Source organism: Asterias amurensis, chromosome 15 (assembly GCF_032118995.1).
Source record: "Asterias amurensis chromosome 15, ASM3211899v1".
Classification (NCBI taxonomy): Eukaryota; Metazoa; Echinodermata; class Asteroidea; order Forcipulatida; family Asteriidae; genus Asterias; species Asterias amurensis.
The window spans coordinates 9,319,013-9,340,975 of record NC_092662.1 but is presented as its reverse complement, the minus strand read 5'-3'; the positions used below and the strand labels follow the sequence as shown (position 1 = coordinate 9,340,975).

General features: G+C 38.4%; 1 protein-coding gene across 1 annotated transcript in view; it reads right to left on the bottom strand.

Moving 5' to 3' along the window:
• Positions 1 to 16,052, bottom strand: part of LOC139948327 (complement C2-like) — a 36,523-nt gene extending 20,471 nt beyond the window's left edge. The window contains exons 1-12 of the mRNA XM_071946458.1: positions 15,839 to 16,052; positions 12,334 to 12,408; positions 9,902 to 10,033; positions 7,593 to 7,661; positions 5,966 to 6,139; positions 5,471 to 5,680; positions 4,893 to 5,084; positions 3,113 to 3,292; positions 2,539 to 2,721; positions 1,936 to 2,162; positions 1,002 to 1,146; positions 309 to 425 (exon numbers count right to left, since the gene is read on the bottom strand). Of these exons, the coding sequence (XP_071802559.1) occupies positions 309 to 425; positions 1,002 to 1,146; positions 1,936 to 2,162; positions 2,539 to 2,721; positions 3,113 to 3,292; positions 4,893 to 5,084; positions 5,471 to 5,680; positions 5,966 to 6,139; positions 7,593 to 7,661; positions 9,902 to 10,033; positions 12,334 to 12,408; positions 15,839 to 15,905 (1,771 nt within the window). The 5' untranslated portion in view covers positions 15,906 to 16,052. The remainder of the gene's footprint in view (positions 1 to 308; positions 426 to 1,001; positions 1,147 to 1,935; positions 2,163 to 2,538; positions 2,722 to 3,112; positions 3,293 to 4,892; positions 5,085 to 5,470; positions 5,681 to 5,965; positions 6,140 to 7,592; positions 7,662 to 9,901; positions 10,034 to 12,333; positions 12,409 to 15,838) is intronic.
• Positions 16,053 to 21,963: the final 5,911 nt, after the last annotated feature.

The following is a 21,963-nucleotide window of genomic DNA, read 5'->3' as shown; positions in this document are numbered from 1 at the left end:
CTTTCTCAAAAACTACATTACCTCAGAGACAGCCGTTTCTCATGTCTTATACTATTGACAGCTCTCTATTGCTCATTACCAATTAAGTCTTTATACTAAAAGCTATTTTGAGTAATTACCAGTGCCTCTAAAGGTTTGACAATTTTGAATGATCCTTAAACGAGGTACAAATTCAAAGGACTCGGGAAAGTACTAAGTATACAGTGCTAAATCTACATCAATGTTAAATCTACATCAATGTTAGGGTAGAAAAAAAAACCATACAAAAACCCAAATACTATTAAATATTGTGGCTGGTTAAAACATACCATCCGAGAAGAGAAAGAGAGCTCTTTTAGCATTGGGACGGTTATTGTACCTCTCAGACAAAGGAATCATGTCAGTGTGGATGTATTGAAGTGCTTTGCCGGTTGCAGTTCCTGTCCCTGTTGACAAAATAGGATAACTTTATTGGATATTGAATGTGTGTGTTGTTATATACGTTAATGTTTGTGTCACATGTGTGTTATCAAGCAATGAGGATTAGCCATGTTTGTCTCGGTTAAAAAAAAAAAAAAGCTGAAAGAAAAGTAGATTTGTCAGATTATTCTTCCCACTTTTGATGTCTCTGAAAAATGTAAAACAAAAGCAGAAGCAAAATCAACAATTGAGCAAAACAAAAAGCTCACTCAAACCTTGGTAATTCTAACCAGACTCTCAAAAGAAACCTCTATTGTAGTGGAGTACTGGATTTTTCAAACAGAAAATATGATGTAAATCAATGTCACAATATTCAACTCTATAAAATGGACTTCGTTTCAAGTTAAAAAAAAAAAAAATCGAAAAATACAGACGATTATGGTTTATCGGTACAAGTCTTCTCATGTCTTAACTGTGAAGCTGTATTTTTCTATACCCATCTCAGGTCACGTGATCACATTAGAGCGCAATCGCTCTATTGTAAATGCTTAGTTTGTAGTAGTTTGATACATAAATTGCATAAAAGCCAATTCAAGATTTACCTATATCACCATCACGTGCATCAGCAAGACTGTCAATCTGAGCTAGAACGGCTTCTTCTGAATCTTGGGCATCGGAAATGAGAAGTGAGTGTACCGTACTTGTTGCATATGCACTGGCTGCATAGCGGGCATTACTTACACCAATCTATAAAGAATATAGAATCTTGAATCGTTGAATAAACTGTCCAGCCTCATCTGTAAAAGTTATTGGTCAAGGGATCCCCCCCTTGCACCTTTTTTCAATATATGTCAGTTTCTTCCTTCCTCAATGGTTCATAACGCTTTTGTGTGCAATTCATAAAACAATCTAATGTAGTTTTGAAACTTTGGAATGAAGTCAAAGCTATTCGAAAGAAACGGGGTAGACTGGGGTCAACCCTGGGAAGCTAATCAAACGCACCTTTAGTTGCCGGGGTGTCATACAGGGGTGTCATATAAGATATCTATAAGGATGTTAAAGAGGCTTGTGGAGCGCTAAACACTGGGCAGCAACAATTTGGGTATGGGATGCCCATTTCCCACATCCATAAAATAAAGATATGCCCATTTCCCACATACATAAAATAAAGATGCATAGTTCTTAATACTTGTAGGACACATGTGTAAGATATGATGCATATATGTAGTTGAGCATTTTACAAAAAGGAGAACAAGAGTAACTATAAATATAGTCAACACTCCCTCAAAAGAGATTTTACACATGGTTGTACCAGCAAGTCTACTATTTATGTTGATACTTATAGTTACTTTTATTCTTCACACCATGCAAAGCTCCAAACACCATTTACAAGGAGAACTGTTGAACACACTCCCTTCCCCACCTGAAAACTTAGGTGGGACTGAAAACTAGTCTAAAGGACTGCTACATGTACTATGTATAATGTCTCTCAATGTAGAGTTAATGGTCCATTGTTGGTAATCATGCAAAGTTTACCTTTTTAACAAGTAACTTAGCGAAATCAAGAGCCTTTTCAAAGTGAGCCTTAGCAATGCTACCAGATGCATCAAAAGCAAAATAGATGTCGTATCCTCCACTATAAGTTTGATCTAAGGTTCTTCCTTTAGATACACTTGCAGCTTCAGAAGTTTCAATGGCAAGACTCTCAGCAACATAACCCATCCTTTCTGCAACGTCACTAATTTCATCAAAGTCAAATTGACCTGTAAACAAAATAAAACAACTCATTTAAGGACAAGTATCATCTAGTATAAAAGATCAGGGCCAGCTTTGTAGAGCTGCTTAACAACAATCAAATTATGCTCACCAGAATACCAAAAATACCATATCGCATGCACCATCTGTGACATTTCATTATAAACAACTCTATGCAACTGGGCCAGAAATAAACTTGGTAAAAGCCCGCTTATAATGGCCAAAACAAAAGAAATTGACATTGGTTGCTATTGGGGAGCACTCTATATGTGTCCTGTGTGCTTAATGCTGTGCCAAGTATTGAATCATATGTGAGTTAGGTGAATAATGTGCTTGCAGTAATTGTAGTGTGTTTACTGCACATGTACTTGTACCAATGCCTACCTCGACACTCCGGTTCCTCTCCTGACCAACTTGTAGACGTATTACAGTATCGTTCTGCAGAACCAACCAAAGCTCGGTTTTGGTAACATGCATACCTCACCACTCCTCCTCTCTGGAAAGGTGGTGTGTCTTGGTTTTCTATATACCCTCCAATCGGTACTCCGGGATTTGGACAGTAAAAACCTGCCAGTAGACATACCACATAACAGGTTCTGGGTTTATACATTTTATATGCTGCACTCTCAATGAGCTTTTTTATTAAACTTAAAAATCTCAGACTTTGTGGAGCTATGTCTTGCCCACCTTCATGTATGTGCTACATATAATCTATGCAGAAGGAATTTCACTATCAGCATAAGCCTACAACGTTTTCAATTTCCTATTTCAGTTTGGGAAAAAGTGCAAGTCGGGTTTATTCTCTCATCAGAAGGAAGTGCACACTAGCTGAGGTGTTTTTCTTACTTAACAACCTATTAGCAGTTCAAGAAAAGTTTTTTTCAACAAGTTCTTACTACTTGGGCTGACTGTTGAGTCCAATTCAACTTGTAGTGTTTTGATTTCCTGAAAAACTTACTTTCATGATCACATGTTGTGAGCTTTCCGCTCCATTTACCACCAGCTAGACAATGTCTGACAGGTGAGCCTCTTAGCTTGTATCCTGAGTTGCAGAAGAATGACACAGAACCTCCTATACTCCTTGATTCCAAGTTTGACTCTCCATATTGAATTCTACCGGGATGAGGGCATAAAATCTCTGAAAAGATATTGTAAAAAAAAAAAGATTATTATTATTATTTTCATATGTTATTTATTAAGGATATCTTTAAAAAATAAAACACTATAAACAGGACAATAAAGAAACACATGGCCTGAGGATGTCCAAGAGAAAATAAAATTACTATTTGAGAGTGCAACACCTTATTTAAAAAAACAAAAAGGAAAAAAAAAAAGATTTATATAAAACTGAATTTCTGCAAAAAGAAGCAAACATCAAGGAAACATGGAATCCATTAAAATGTTTGTAAGAATTGTTATATACCGGTAAGAGAGTGTGTTGAGGAGAGGAACAATTTACAAGTATAAAAAGGAATTGATCCTCTAACCATGACAAATTGAAATTCAGTCATCAACGTAATGGGAATCATCATAGTTTCTGTTTTTATCATATTTCATGGTTCAAAACAAAGTACACATGAAAGGAGAAGGTATGTTTTCCTTCATTTGATGCAACTTAAAGAATACGTGTGTGAAAGTGGTAGCTGACTATGCATTGTTTGAAGCTTTGCATGGTGTGGAGATATAAGAAGGAACTATAAAGTAAGCTTGGGGGTTACCATGTGTAACTATCTTTTGAGTGAGTGTTGGCTCTGAAAAGAGCCGATTTGGTCTTGATGTTTCAAACAGTATACGCTGCTTGAAGTACTCTACTCTCCTGAAGACAAGCAGAGTATACTGCTCGAAACGTCAAGACCAAGCTGGCTCATCTGGGATGTTTGTGCAGGGGATTAAGGAGCACAAGGAGAGAATTAATTTGTCCAAAATGGGTGTTACATGAATGTATGAAATAAATCAAATTAGGGCTAGATAGCTCAGTTGGTAGAGCGCCGGCACGTTAATCCGGAGGTCGTTGTTGTTTCGAATCCCACTCGGTCAATTCTTTGTTCAACCCCCAAAATTAGTTTAAAATTTACCCAGTCAGTTTCCCTTGTGGCTTATATTGATATAAATCAAAATTACTCACAAAATGGTTAAAGGTAATTACTCAAAATAATTACTAGCATAAAACCTTACTTGGTATGAGTAATGGGGAGCTGCTGATAGTATAAAACACCGTGAGAAATGGCTCCCTCTGAAGTAACATAGTTATTTTCTATGAATTTGATTTTGAGACCTCAAAATTTGAGGTCTCGAAATCAAGCATCTGAAAGCACACAACTTCGTGTGACAAAGCTGTTTTTTTCTTTCATTGTTATCTCGCAACTTCGACGACCGATTGAGCTAAAATTTTCACAGGTTTGTTATTTTATGTATATGTTGAGATACACCAAGTGGGAAGACTGGTCTTTGACAACTACCAATAGTGTCCACTGTCTTTAGTCAAGTATCATTCGTGACATGTCGTAAATTATTAATTCTAAGGTCAATTTTCTTCAATTAAAAACATTGTCAAATGTTGTTTAATTTTTTTTTTTACTGTTCAAAAGCTCAGATTAGTAGGCTATATATACATGTGCATGTAATATTTCTAGTGATTGTGGTGTTTGACAATTACTGAAAGCTACATGCAGGACATGGTTTGATTACGTTGTTTCTCATTTCATTTTTGCAGATTACTGATGATGGTATAGTTTTACCTTCACAATCAGGATTAAGATGAGACCATGTTCCCTCAGAGGAGTCCAGAGAACACACCCTGGTTGTTTTGCCAAAGATCCGATAGCCAGTATCACAGAAGTAGTCAACTATTTCTCCTTGCTTGTATGTCCTGTTCATCATTTCACTTCCTCCATGGGGAATACTTTCAACAAGTGGTGGACATCGGATCTCTACAAAGTTGATACAACTTGTGAATTAATTATATAGCGCTTTATGCACCAGAAGGGCGTCTCAAAGCGCTTAAACATACAGTTTTTATGCAAGGAATGGGACTAAGTTTGAATGATGAGGTCACAACACAACACATGGGACCAACGGCTTTACGTCCCATTCGAAGGATGAAGCAATGGCTCAGTGTCTTGCTTAAGGACACAAGTGTCTTAACTTGGGATTCGAACCCACACTCTGCTGATCAGACACCAGAGTTTAAATTCGGTGCTCTCAACCGCTCGACCACGACACGTACTCGTTGAAATTGTAAAAGGTTATTAAAAGAATCGGCAACAATAATGTAGAACAATGTAGGGGAAAACAACTTACATTTGAGGAAACTTACCTTCACATGTTGGTATGGTGGAATTCCATCTTCCGTCCATTCCACAATAGACGAGGGGGTTCCCAACCAGTGCAAAACCAGGCGTGCATGTAACGTTTATTATTGTGTTGGGACTAAACTGACTACTCATGTTGTTACTCATTCCGTCATCTGAGACTGGTTCCCAATCACCATCCGTTATGTTACCCGGGTTGTTGCAGCGATTCCTAGCTGTAATGAACATACACAACACGTTGGTACTCAATGGTACTCAATGGTAAGCTGGTAGTTAAACTCATTTTTAGGGGACAACTCAAGTTTATAAAATGATAAAGGAGAGGGGCATGTTTTGGGGACAAGCCAACATCTATCCCCTTGCGTGTTGCCACAAATGCTTCTTTCCTTTTCATCCAACATAAACTAAGCTTGAGTTCATCCCATTCCCCTCACTCCGTGACCTCTCCTAATTTTTCCAAATTAGATATAAAGGTGTATTTTTGAAGGAGGCAAGGTTACCTCGACACAGTGTGCGTGGCCATTGCGAAACCCCTGTTGCTGTCATTGCGCATCTAATCCTTCTTTTTCCGTACAGTGTAAAGCCTGGGTTGCAGCTGACTAGTGCACCGCGACGTCCAACCCGTTTAATTTGGCCGTTCCAGGGTTTGGGTGGCAATGGGCATTTGACGTTTCCTGTTGGAGGAAAACAAACCATTTTATTAACAGATATTTTTACTGGAAAGTGTCAGGTAATGAAGTGATAGAACAGATAACTAAAACTTATTTCGTTCCGTCAAAATATTATTTGAAGTCAAAAAAAATGTAATTTCAAGGGAAAGAAATATAATTTTGAGGAAGCAATATCCACTACTTCTTGGCGAACAGAACAAATTAGTTTGTTCCGAGGACATATTTAAGCTGGAAGGCTTTGATAGTGCCCTATGATTTATTTGCATACATAACATATAAATTGTATGTTTTCTTTTTCTATAACCAAAGTAGACCTATATCGATGTTTTGTTTTCCTGAAGAGTGTGAACAACTTCCCTGTTATTTAAAGGAACATTACAGAATTGGTATTGCTAACAAAACAGTTGCTGGTAGTGTAAGCACTTTATGCAATCCACCATATACATAAACTGACAAACCTGTAGAAGTTTGAGATGGATCGGCTATCTGGGTCACGAGAAAATAGTGAAAAACCGACTGCAAATTTTGCATTGCATCGATGCCAAAATAAAAATGAATAAAACGCTCACGGAGCGATAAACTCAAAACGCGAAGTTAGATTATTTTTTTCTAATCAAATATGACATTTCAGACAGAAGTATTTCAAGGAATGTTTTCAACTATCATCATCGTTAGTAGACCGTGAAAGTTTTACGTAAATCTGTGATCTTCACGATTTTTGTTTCTTACCAATTCTGTAACGTTCCTTTGAACTTGACCCCTGATCATCTTCAACTTTAGCCCCCCCCCCCCCCCCGCAAAGTATTTGTAAGATGCTGCTCTGTTATATACAAATATAGATGCAGGACAAGTGGAAAACTTAATAATTATACGACTATTTGGATATTTTATATGTTCCATCATGGGTGTACCTAAAACCTGTAAGAAAATCTGATGGAGAGACTAATTTTGTTGGGCTCAGAACCAAAAGAGCAAAGCTTGTCCTAGTTGACGAAAAATGTGATAACTCGGCTTTTGCGTGCAATTTTACTATAACTCAACCGTATCATGTTTAGGTTTACAAGAAAAAAGGGTGGCTGAAAGAAACGGCCACCGGGAACGCCGCACTTCACCATATATTTTGCCTATAGACAAATAAATATATTAAGATGTGAATTTAAAAAAGGGTAAATTGTCAATAAACTTGGTAAAAACTAACTGAATTGTCGTTATTTCACCAGAGAGCATCTAATGGTAATAGTCTTTTCAGCAGGGCCCTCAAGCTGCCCGGCCCTCTATCAAGCTGGCCTGGATTATCACGGCGCCGTGTTCTCTCAATCCTCTCGTAAACTAAAAAACATGCAAATACATCCTAGCTGGAATATCTGCGTTCGCGGCATTAATTAGCCGACCAATTCCCTCTAAAAACGACTTGTCCATAGACCAGTTATTAGTCAATCTTTTAGTAGTCACTTGCCTGTTGTATGTATGCAGGTCGGTAAGGTAGCCCATGTATCCGTCTCCAAACACCTCACAAACCGATTTCCTTGGATGGTAAACAGGATAAACAAATAATTGCTTGAACGAATACATCAAATCCAACCTAAAGTGTTTTATATCTAATTAATCAAATGGCTATCAGATAAAGTCAGCAAAACAAAATCAATATCCTGCAGTAACTATAATAGTCGGAATGTTGAGACTATCTCACTATGTGGCAGTGAAGATAATTACTTGAAGCCCAAGCCCCAGTACACGAAGGGAGCATAAAGTGCCTTGGTCTAATAGTTTACGGTATTTACTCCTCGAAGATGTTGGAAAGATGTTCCCCACACGTTTTGGGGAACATAAAAGCAATATCCTGAACGTAATTCCCAAAACTGTTCTCTTCTTCGTTGCATTCTCGACTCAGCTTGACCCCTATTTTGGGGTATTTTCATGTGCCCAATCTGAAGGCCCACTGGTCGTTTATAAGCTCTTCATGAAGCAGTAGGCCTACCATCGCGTGATGACATGTTCTAAGTCAAGATGACGAAGTTCCGTATCTTAGAGGCTCTGGACACTAGTAGGCATATTGGTAATTGCTCAAAATAATTGTTAGCACAAAAACTTACTTGGTAACGAGCAATGGAGAGAAAACAATGTGAGAAGCGGCTCCCTCTGAAGTAACGTAGTTTTTGAGAAAGTATTTATTTCTCACTAAAATATTTGAATTCGGTGAAGGCACACAACTTGTACGACAAGGGTGTTTTTTCTTTCATTCTCACGCAATTTCGACGACTAATTGAGTTCAATTTTTACAGGGTTGTTATTTTATGCATATGTTGAGATACACCAAGTGAGAAGGCTGGTCTTTGACAATTTACCAAAGGCGTCCAGTGTCTTTAAAGCAATCCGTATTACACAACTTTTCTCCAATACCATGTTAATCGAACGTATATTATTTTCTTCATTATACTTTGTTGTCGTTGTTGTCCTGCTATTTCAGTCGCCCGCCCCCGCTCCAAGTTCGCATGGAGCTGTGCCCTGTTTCCTCTTTAAAAGCACTGGACTCTAATTCTCATTTTGTGTATCCTATCATATGCATACTATTAAAATATCAACTCAAAGTTGCAAGAGAATTATAATGAAATAAAAAACCTTGTTTCGCAACTTTGTGTGCTTCAATGCCTAATAGGTCTAAAGGGCTTCAGGCCAGAAGTCTTTTATTATTTGGGTGGAAATAACTTATTGCTAAAAAACTATACGTTACTTCAAAGGGAGCCTTTTCCACCCACAATGTTATACACTGCCCTCCAATGCTCGTTACCAAGCACGTTTTGATGCTAACCTTTATTTTGAGTTATTGCAAATAGCGTCCCTGGAGTGCCTGCCTGTAAGTGTTTATTTCGGAAAACTGTTTTGTTGTCAGCGCCTTGAAAACCATTGGACCCTTTCGGTTCAGAAAAAAAATAAAAGTTCACAGATTTACAAATAACTTACTGGGTTTACAGAGGGCAATGGTGAAAGACTTCTCTTGAAATATTATCCCATGAAATGCTTTACTTTTTGAGAAAACAGCAAAACAATATAAATTCTCGTTAACGAGAATTACGGATTTATTTTAAACACATGTCATGACACGGCGAAACGCGCGGAAACAAGGGTGGGGTTTTCCGTTGTTTTCTCCCGAGTCCGATGACCGATTGAGCCTAAATTTTCACAGGTTTGTTATTTGATATAGAAGTTGTGGTACACAAAATGTGGGCCTTGGACAACACTGTTTACCGAAAGGGTCCAATGGCTTTAAAGGCAGTGGACACTAATGGTAATTGTCAAAGACTAGCCTTCACAGTTGGTGCATCTCGACATATGCATAAAATAACAAACCTGTGAAAGTTTGAGCTCAATCGGTCATCGAAGTTGCGAGATAATAATGAAAGAAAAAAGAAAAAAAAAACCTGTCACACGAAGTTGTGTGCGTTTAGATGGTTGGTTTCGAGACCTCAAGTTCTAAACCTGAGGTCTCGAAATCAAATTCATGGAAAATTACGTCTTTCTCGAAAACTATGGCACTTCAGAGGGAGCCGTTTCTCACAATGTTTTAGACCATCAACCTCTCCCCATTACTCATCACCAAGAAAGGTTTTATGCCAATAATTATTTTGAGTAATTACCAATAGTGTCCACTGCCTTTAATGCAATTAATATGTCGTAAAGTTATAATCGTACACATAGTCATCACAGCTGGGGTATTTTGTCTGTGTGCGTATTTTCTTTGTCACAAGATGCTGCAGGAGACTGTACCTTTCATTGATGCACCCATATTACACTGTACCGAAATAATGGTATCCCATGGGTAGAGGCCATCTTTTCCTGGTGAGTCGCTAAATTCAATCTGTGCTCTGTATACCACGGGTTCGGGACAGCCGATACCGTCTAAGAATTGCATTAAAGATAAAGATCAAAGGTTAATCTTTAGCAATTATGGGTGCGTTCGTTTAGCTTCCCTGGGTCGACCCCGATGTTGCGTATTATATTTTTTTCCAGGACGAACGTGGGCACACAATTACCCCACGTTCGTCCTCGAACCAGGAAAAAAACCCAGACACGTCACCACGTGAGCCTTCCTGTGGTGACGTCAGTGCACCTCGGGCCAGCCCCAAGAGCCCATCTTGTGGATTGGGTCACTTGGGCCTGGCCCGAGGTGCACTGACGTCACCACGGGAAGGCTCACGTGGTGACGTGTCTGGGGTTTTTTTCTGGTTCGAAGACGAACGTGGGGTAATTGTGTGCCCACGTTCGTCCTGGAAAAAAGTAAAATACGCAACATCGGGGTCGACCCAGGGAAGCTAAACGAACGCACCCTATATATAAGAAAGCAGGGCGGGTGCATGTGATACCCATGTTCACAACACCGTATCAAAGTAATGTACGAACTTTACTGTGCAGCCTGGTGTGTCAAGAGTAACACTAACAGGGTTACACACCTATATTCCGACACCCCTAAGTTCCGACATCCCTATTTTACGACAGCTCAGCCTATTTTACGACATCCTTATGTTCCGACACCCCTATATTTAGACACCCCTATATTCCGACACCCCTGTGTTCCGACACCCCTATATTCCGACACCCCTATATTCTGACACCCCAATACTCCGACAAGTTGTTTTCGCACATTATCACTCTGATAAGCAATAATAAAAACACAATATTATTTGTAATACAGGTTTCCCGGCGAATTTCGGCCAGGAATCAGTTTGACCATTCATAAGTTGAATTTATACTACTTTTTAAACAGTGATGGAATCAAACTAAGATCATCGAATCACACATGAATTTGTTGCATTTCAGTTATGACTTCCCAAGTAAGCTCGCAAAATGCTCGGCAAGATACGTAGCCGTTCCAACTTTCCCCTGCTTGTCGCCATCTCGCCGATGTGTAACTGCTTTCATGTAGTTGCCCGCCCCCCACCCCCCCAAAAAAAAAATCATAACTATATGTTCACAGTTGATATAATAAATAAGCCCTACCCCTCCCAGCCCCCCCCCCCCACACACACCCATTAATCAGCCCTCTTCTTTTTAAGCCAAAGTTGGTAAAAGGAAGAATGAAACTTTTCATATAAATTAAACTCCCATGAGGGACGACATAAAGACAGGTTACCGATACGTTTATGCAGTCGGTGATAAGTCGCACCGTTTTCTCTGAAATGTCCAACACAAAATTTTGGTGCGGGTTGTCAGAATATAGAGGTGTCGGAATATAGGGGTGTCGGAATATGGGGGTGTCGGAATATGGGGGTGTCGGAATATGGGGGTGTCGGAACATAGGGGTGTCGGAATATAGGGGTGTCGGAATATGGGGGTGTCGGAACATAGGGGTGTCGGAACATAGGGGTGTCGGAATATGGGGGTGTCGGAATATGGGGGTGTCGGAATATGGGGGTGTCGGAACAAAGGGGTGTCGGAATATCGGGGTGTCGGAATATGGGGGTGTCGGGACAAAGGGGTGTCGGAATATGGGGGTGTCGGAACATAGGGGTGTCGGAATATGGGGGTGTCGGAACATAGGGGTGTCGGAATATGGGGGTGTCGGGACAAAGGGGTGTCGGAATATGGGGGTGTCGGAACATAGGGGTGTGGGAATATGGGGGTGTCGGGACAAAGGGGTGTCGGAATATGGGGGTGTCGGAACATAGGGGTGTCGGAATATGGGGGTGTCGGGACAAAGGGGTGTCGGAATATGGGGGTGTCGGGACAAAGGGGTGTCGGAATATGGAGGTGTCGGAATATGGGGGTGTCGGAATATGGGGGTGTCGGAACATAGGGGTGTCGGAATATAGGGGTGTCGGAATATGGGGGTGTCGGAACATAGGGGTGTCGGAACATAGGGGTGTCGGAATATGGGGGTGTCGGAATATGGGGGTGTCGGAATATGGGGGTGTCGGAACATAGGGGTGTCGGAATATGGGGGTGTCGGAACATAGGGGTGTCGGAATATAGGGGTGTCGGAATATGGGGGTGTCGGAACATAGGGGTGTCGGAACATAGGGGTGTCGGAATATGGGGGTGTCGGAATATGGGGGTGTCGGAATATGGGGGTGTCGGGACAAAGGGGTGTCGGAATATAGAGCAATCACCAGTTTTGGGACCCCTTGCACGTGCCAGCTTCCAGAGTATAAGAACAATGGAAGTAGACCTATCCGTATGATCGATATGCAAATTAATCTTACCTGTGCTTGCACATATTGAGAGGGTAACCACAGCAAGAACAACCAAGTCTTTATGTAGTATGTTCATTATATAACCTGTTAATCAATAGAAAATGAAATAAGTGAATTATCTACCGAACTTACAATTTTAAGAACTCATGATTTATTTATTTATTTATTTATTTCCAGGCAAACAGCACATACAAAGAATAAGCAATAAAAAATAAGACTACACAGAGAACAAGCCTGCGGATAACCAAAAAGCGAAAATAATCACTATCTAAAGGCGATCCAGACAATAAAAATAACAAAGGCACAAAAGGGCACAAGGACAAAAACGACATAAAAATTGCACATCAAATACCAAATCAAATATAAATATATATAAAAACTGTAGAAAATACATTAAATTTTGTATACATAAAATATAGATCAACCAGAAGACCACGCATCCTCGCTCCTTTCAAAAAAGGTAGGAAGCCAATCAAATTCCCTTCAAATCTCCTTAAACCTCAATACTTTTTTCCTACAAAGCCAAGAAAAATACAGTAATTAGAATATTGCACAAAACTAGTGAAACCAGGAACCTCAAAGGAACCATACAAAAAAAAGTACAGGTAGGCGATTGAAGCTAAACTAGAAAGAAAGAACATGGTTGTGGATTACTGACGTACACTTATGAGAGTCAATAGCTTTTTCTCTAATGGGAACGGGTAAGCTATTCCACACATAAGGGAAATTGGTAAAAACGGAGTGTTTAAAAGCATTAGTTCTAGCAAATGAAATTTTAAATATACAGTCATCCAGATGCCGGGTGTTGATAAGAGGAACTAACTGTTGTTTGACATATAACGTTTGTGAATGCAATGTGAGACAAAAGTAAGGAAAAGGTATCTGTGACGGTCTGCAATGGATGGGAGTTTGAGCACTGTTATAATAGACGATCCTCGTAACTAAAATCAGGGTTATAGTTGAAACAAGCTCTAGTGAATCTACGTTGGACACGCTCTAGTGCATTGGTATGATTAGTCTGAAAAGGAGACCAAGCAGGAACAGCATATTCAAGGAGGGGCCTACAAAGGGACTTAAAAAGCAAAACAAGAGAAACGGAGTCTTTGGAACGAACAGTGCGTCTAATGAAACCAGATATTCTAGAGCCTTTGGCAACAATGTTCTTAATGTGGGGACCCCAAGATAAGTCATTAGATATTGTAACCCCAAAGTATTTAAATTGGTTAACCAATTCCAGGTGATTATTGCCCAAGAAATAAGAACAGTCAATTGGACGACGACTGCGGGTTTATACGTGCATAGTTTTACATTTTTTTGGCATTCAGCGCCATATTATTATCCATACTCCATAAAATGAAATTGTTCAGATCTTCTTTGAGAGCGAGGGAATCCTGAGGGCTGTTATAATACGGTAAATGATAGTATCGTCCGCATATTGAGCAACTGAGGAGGAAATAATGCCGGGTGAATCATTAACAAATATATTAAAAAGGAGAGGAGCTACAATTGAACCACAAATACCATAGTTATGTAATTTGCTTATGAGCCTTTTGTGGGGCACCTTGTCAAAAGCACGAGCCCAGTCCAATAATATAGCATCAACCCTAGGTGGCTGACGCTTGTCCAGGGCAGCTGACCAGTCATGAAATAATCTAGAGACTTGGGTAGTACATGAACGACCAGGTAAAAAGCCATGTTGGGCATCAGACAAAAGTTTAAAAGTGAATAAATGGTCAGAAAGTCGATAATTACAAAAATCAGAATTATTCCCAGGTTTGGGAATGGGGACCACCTTGGCTGCTTTCCTAGCTAGTGGAACCTCTCCTAATCGAAGAGAGAGGTTAAAGAGCCGAGCTCGATAAAATCAAAAATATCAATTGCTCGAAATCAAGCAATTGAAAGCACACAACTTCGTGTGACAAGGGTGTTTTTTTCTTTCATAATTATCTCGCAACTTCGACGACCGATTAAACTCAAATTTTCACAGGTTTGTTATTTTATGCAGATGTTGAAATACACCAACTGTGGAGACTAGTCTTTGACAATTACCGATATTGTGAGAAACGGCTCCATCTGAAGTAACGTAGTTCTCGAGAAAGAAGTAATTGTTTACCTTTGGTAATTGTCAAAGTCTTCTCACTTGGTGTGTCTCAACATATGTACAAAATAACAAACCTGTGAAAATTCGAACTCAATTGGTTGTCGAAGTTGCGAGATAATAATGGAAGAAAAAACACCCTTGTCACAACCTTGTCACACCCTTTCAGATGCCTGGTTTCGGGACCTCCAAATCTTACTCTGAGGTCTCAAATCAAATACAAATATTTCAATAAAAAATCACTTCTTTCTCGATAACTATGTTACTTCAGAGGAAGCCGTTTCTCACAATGTTGTATACGGTCAACAGCTTTCCATTGCTTGTTACCAAGTAAGTTGTTATTCTAACAATTATTTTGAATAATTACAAATAGTGTCCAGTGCCTTTAACTGTATCATCGTGTCCGCTCAGTGCTGTTCATCAGTGATGGACCAACTTTCATTGCTTTGCTTTCTCTTTATGTAAATTAGCACTGAAGAAAACCCGGGCCAATATTATGCTTAACATTATTTGTAAACAAGCAGGTTTTTATATACTGTATAAATACTGTCAAAAATTATTTACTTCAAATAGTATTAGTGACGAAACAAATAAAATTGAAAATGAACAAACAAACACCCCTCCCATGTACAAAAAACACTTAAACACCACCAACACCCCCCCCCCCTCCAACAAACAATAAAAACATCACCTATATAGTTTTTTCTAAAGTTATCTGCCTCTGTTACAAACGATTTTAAATATTGAATTCATGGTTTGAGTCGCACACACTAGATTTCTAGTATTGTCACACACACTAGATTTCTAGTATTGTCACACACACTAGATTTCGTGGTATTGTCACGTAATGTAATAATAATCAGAAGTGAGAAAATGAAATTTAGCTGTTGCATCAACTTAGCAACCAAATGGACCGATGGTATTAGTGGAAACAAATAAATGCAAACAATAGATAATGGCATAACGTTTCGACCCTGGCTGATTCTTTCGCAGGCCATTGATTTTCCTTTGGCAATAATCCAAAATAAGACCAGTTTTCTCACTTGGTGTATATAAAAATAACAAACCTGTGAAAATTTTTCCTCAATTGATCGGTTGAAGTTGCGAGTTAATAATGAAAGAAAAAACACCCTGGTCACACGAAGTTGTGTGCTTTCAGATGCTGGATTTCGAGACCTCAAAATCTAAATATGAGGTCTAAATCTAATTCGTGTAAAATTACTTCTTTCTCGAAAACCACGTTATCTCCGAGGGAGCCGTTTCTCACAATGTTTTATACCATCAACATCTCTCAATTACTTGTTACCATGTAAGTTTTTATGCTAACAATCATTTTGAGTAATTACCAATACATGCAATATTGTCTCATGCCGTTTAACGTTCGGCTCAAAACGAGTACCAATCAAATTAACTTACCTTGAACGAAAAACACTTTCCGCGGTATGGAGCAAACCCTTGTGCCTGCCGAGGAGCCCACGCTCATGTTAACATTTGATTTCACTGGCTATAAATAAACCTATCAAGCTTATGCAAGCCACGCACTACCGCGAATCCAAAAAGTGGGAGAAAAAAGGGTATTTCCGTGTTCATGCGTCAAAGCGGATGCATGGGTATAGGCAAAGTAGATAAATGCACTCTGTGAATGTGTGACTCGAGTCTTCAGCAGTACCTTGAGTCTTCATAAACCCTGACTTTAAGATCAGTTCACACAGCTCGAAGATACTAGTCCGTTTTGAATCGGCTTGAGCCCAAGGTTAAATTTTACATTGCTTATTTTGTAGGTTCGATAAAGTTATTATCTATAATAGCTTAATGGCAGTGGAAACTATTGGTAATTTTTAAAAATAATTATCAGCATAAAAAAAACCTTACTTGGTAACGAGTAATGGGAGAGGTTGATAGAAATAAAACATTGTGAGAAAGGGCTCTCTCTGAAGTGACGTAGTTTTCGAGAAAGAAGTAATTTTCAACGAATTTGATTTCGAGACCTCAGATTTAGAACTCGAGGTATCGAAATCAAGCATCTGAAAGCACACAACTTCGTGGGACAAAGGTGTTTTTTCATTATTATCTCGCAACTTCGACGACCAATTGAGCTCAAATTTCACAGGTTTGTTATTTTATGCATATGTTGAGATACACCAACTGTGAAGGCTAGTCTTTGGCAATTACCAATAGTGTCCAGTGCTATTAACTGTATCATCGTGTCCGCTCAGTGCTGTTCATCAGTGATGGACCAACTTTCATTGCTTTGCTTTCTCTTTATGTAAATTAGCACTGAAGAAAACCCGGGCCAATATTATGCTTAACATTATTTGTAAACAAGCAGGTTTTTATATACTGTATAAATACTGTCAAAAATTATTTACTTCAAATAATATTAGTGACGAAACAAATAAAATTGAAAATGAACAAACAAACAAACACCCCTCCCATGTACAAAAAACACTTAAACACCACCAACACCCCCCCTCCAACAAACAATAAAAACATCACCTATATAGTTTTTTCTAAAGTTATCTGCCTCTGTTACAAACGATTTTAAATATTGAATTCATGGTTTGAGTCACACACACTAGATTGTAGTATTGTCACACACACTCGATTTCGTGGTATTGTCACACACATCACACACATTTGATTTCGTGGTATTGTCACACACACACACTCGATTTCGTGGTATTGTCACACACACTCGATTTCGTGGTATTGTCACACACATCACACACATTTGATTTCGTGGTATTGTCACACACACACACTAGATTTCTAGTATTGTCACACACACTAGATTTCTAGTATTGTCACACACACTAGATTTCTAGTATTGTCACACACACTAGATTTCGTGGTATTGTCACGTAATGTAATAATAATCAGAAGTGAGAAAATGGAATTTAGCTGTTGCATCAACTTAGCAACCAAATGGACCGATGGTATTAGTGGAAACAAATAAATGCAAACAATAGATAATGGCATAACGTTTCGACCCTGGCTGATTCTTTCGCAGGCCATTGATTTTCCTTTGGCAATAATCCAAAATAAGACCAGTCTTCTCACTTGGTGTATATAAAAATAATAAACCTGTGAAAATTTTTCCTCAATTGATCGGTTGAAGTTGCGAGTTAATAATGAAAGAAAAAACACCCTGGTCACACGAAGTTGTGTGCTTTCAGATGCTGGATTTCGAGACCTCAAAATCTAAATATGAGGTCTAAATCTAATTCGTGTAAAATTACTTCTTTCTCGAAAACCACGTTATCTCCGAGGGAGCCGTTTCTCACAATGTTTTATACCATCAACATCTCTCAATTATTTGTTACCATGTAAGTTTTTATGCTAACAATCATTTTGAGTAATTACCAATACATGCAATATTGTCTCATGCCGTTTAACGTTCGGCTCAAAACGAGTACCAATCAAATTAACTTACCTTGAACGAAAAACACTTTCCGCGGTATGGAGCAAACCCTTGTGCCTGCCGAGGAGCCCACGCTCATGTTAACATTTGATTTCACTGGCTATAAATAAACCTATCAAGCTTATGCAAGCCACGCACTACCGCGAATCCAAAAAGTGGGAGAAACTAGAGCTAAATTGCATTTGTGCACAAATGCAGAGCTGTTTCGTCAAAAAAAAATTCAAATTTCTCAACTGAGTTTTAAATTTGTTGGGTATTCAAAGCAATTTTGCCCAATGTGGCATAAATAAAAAATAATTTGGATTATACCATATTCAGTTAGCAATTTATGTGTTAAAGGTGCAAAAATTGAAAAAATTATAAAAAATCATGTGATGACGTCATCATGACGTCCTTTAATATTTCATAAGAACTTGTCAATATCCAACAACCTACCAAGTTTCAACATGATCGCATAATTACTTAGGGAGTTATATTAGTTCAAAAAAAGCACCTTTAAGGCCGCGTCACGTGACCCCCGATGACGTCATTGATCTGAAACTTCACACATATGATGGCTGCCTGACAGTTAACGTGTGTGTAAAATTTGAAGTGATTACAAAAAACTTCACCACACACATCTTCAAAAAGTCCATTTTGACGAGTTTTCAACCTGCCGCTAGAGGGCGCTGTTGCATTTAGTGACGTCATTGGTATTTTTTTTGAACTGCCCACCCTTGCCAGGCACTAACATCGTTCAAAGCAACTTCATATCTTTTGCCAATTTTGAATTAGAGGGCCACTTCCGGTTTCGACCGGAAGTAGAGGTCATGTGAGGTCACGCACACGAAACAAAATGAAGACCTTATTTATCCCTCCCCAATCCCGCAAACAGAAACCTACGGTCTCTTGTGGCTGATTTGTTATAAATTTTCAAACATTTAAAATACAACACCTTTAAGATGACGTCACGTGACTTCTGATTATGTCATAATGACATCCTTGTTTCGCAATGATCATTGCACCAATACCTTTCATCCCTGTAAATTTCATTGCAATTGCTCTTTGGGAACATTGCAAATCAGCACTTATATGAAATTTTTCTGAAGATGACAAATAAAAAAAAAAATAATAATAATAATAATAACTAGAGCTAAATTGCATTTGTGCACAAATGCAGAGCTGTTTCGTCAACAAAAATTTCAAATTTCTCAACTGAGTTTTAAATTTGTTGGGTATTCAAAGCAATTTTACCCAATGTGGCATAAATAAAAAATAATTTGGATTATACCATATTCAGATAGCAATTTATGTGTTAAAGGTGCAAAAATTGAAAAAATCATAAAAAATCATGTGATGACGTCATCATGACGTCCTTTAATATTTCATAAGAACTTGTCAATATCCAACAACCTACCAAGTTTCAACATGATCGCATAATTACTTAGGGAGTTATATTAGTTCAAAAAGTGCACCTTTAAGGCCGCGTCACGTGACCCCCGATGACGTCATTGATCTGAAACTTCACACATATGATGGCTGCCTGACAGTTAACTTGTGTGTAAAATTTAAAGTGATTACAAAAAACTTCACCACAGACATCTTCAAAAAGTCCATTTTGAAGAGTTTTCATCCTGCCGCTAGAGGGCGCCGTTGCAATTTGTGACGTCATTGGTATTTTTTTTGAACTGCCCACCCTTGCCACGCACTAACATCGTTAAAAGCAACTTCATATCTTTTTCCAATTTTGAATTAGAGGGCCACTTCCGGTTTCGACCGGAAGTAGAGGTCATGTGAGGTCACGCACACGAAACAAAATGAAGACCTTATTTATTCCTCCCCAATCCCGCAAACAGAAACCTACGGTCTCTTGTGGCTGATTTGTTATAAATTTTCAAACATTTAAAATACAACACCTTTAAGATGACGTCACGTGACTTCTGATTATGTCATAATGACATCCTTGTTTCGCAATGATCATTGCACCAATACCTTTCATCCCTGAAAATTTCATTGCAATTGCTCTTTGGGAACATTGCAAATCAGCACTTATATGAAATTTTTCTGAAGATGACAAATAAAAAAAAAAATAATAATAATAATAATAAACTAGAGCTAAATTGCATTTGTGCACAAATGCAGAGCTGTTTCGTCAACAAAAATTTCAAATTTCTCAACTGAGTTTTAAATTTGTTGGGTATTCAAAGCAATTTTACCCAATGTGGCATAAATAAAAAATAATTTGGATTATACCATATTCAGATAGCAATTTATGCGTTAAAGGTGCAAAAATTGAAAAAATCATAAAAAATCATGTGATGACGTCATCATGACGTCCTTTAATATTTCATAAGAACTTGTCAATATCCAACAACCTACCAAGTTTCAACATGATCGCATAATTACTTAGGGAGTTATATTAGTTCAAAAAGTGCACCTTTAAGGCCGCGTCACGTGACCCCCGATGACGTCATTGATCTGAAACTTCACACATATGATGGCTGCCTGACAGTTAACTTGTGTGTAAAATTTAAAGTGATTACAAAAAACTTCACCACAGACATCTTCAAAAAGTCCATTTTGAAGAGTTTTCATCCTGCCGCTAGAGGGCGCCGTTGCAATTTGTGACGTCATTGGTATTTTTTTTGAACTGCCCACCCTTGCCACGCACTAACATCGTTAAAAGCAACTTCATATCTTTTTCCAATTTTGAATTAGAGGGCCACTTCCGGTTTCGACCGGAAGTAGAGGTCATGTGAGGTCACGCACACGAAACAAAATGAAGACCTTATTTATTCCTCCCCAATCCCGCAAACAGAAACCTACGGTCTCTTGTGGCTGATTTGTTATAAATTTTCAAACATTTAAAATACAACACCTTTAAGATGACGTCACGTGACTTCTGATTATGTCATAATGACATCCTTGTTTCGCAATGATCATTGCACCAATACCTTTCATCCCTGAAAATTTCATTGCAATTGCTCTTTGGGAACATTGCAAATCAGCACTTATATGAAATTTTTCTGAAGATGACAAATAAAAAAAAAAATTAACTGTTTCGTCAAAAAAAAATTCAAATTTCTCAACTGAGTTTTAAATTTGTTGGGTATTCAAAGCAATTTTGCCCAGTGTGGCATAAATAAAAAATAATTTGGATTATACCATATTCAGATAGCAATTTATGTGTTAAAGGTGCAAAAATTGAAAAAATTATAAAAAATCATGTGATGACGTCATCATGACGTCCTTTAATATTTCATAAGAACTTGTCAATATCCAACAACCTACCAAGTTTCAACATGATCGCATAATTACTTAGGGAGTTATATTAGTTCAAAAAGTGCACCTTTAAGGCCGCGTCACGTGACCCCCAATGACGTCATTGATCTGAAACTTCACACATATGATGGCTGCCTGACAGTTAACATGTGTGTAAAATTTGAAGTGATTACAAAAAACTTCACCACACACATCTTCAAAAAGTCCATTTTGACGAGTTTTCAACCTGCCGCTAGAGGGCGCCGTTGCATTTTGTGACGTCATTGGTATTTTTTTTGAACTGCCCACCCTTGCCACACACTAACATCGTTAAAAGCAACTTCATATCTTTTTCCAATTTTGAATTAGAGGGCCACTTCCGGTTTCGACCGGAAGTAGAGGTCATGTGAGGTCATGCACACGAAACAAAATGAAGACCTTATTTATTCCTCCCCAATCCCGCAAACAGAAACCTACGGTCTCTTGTGGCTGATTTGTTATAAATTTTCAAACATTTAAAATACAACACCTTTAAGATGACGTCACGTGACTTCTGATTATGTCATAATGACATCCTTGTTTCGCAATGATCATTGCACCAATACCTTTCATCCCTGAAAATTTCATTGCAATTGCTCTTTGGGAACATTGCAAATCAGCACTTATATGAAATTTTTCTGAAGATGACAAATAAAAAAAAAAATAATAATAATAAAAAAAACTTTAACAAAAACAAGAGCTGTTTCGCTGCGCTTCGCTACGAAACAGCTAAAAAAACTTTAACAAAAACAAGAGCTGTTTCGCTGCGCTTCGCTACGAAACAGCTAATAATAATAATAAAAAAAACTTTAACAAAAACAAGAGCTGTTTCGCTGCGCTT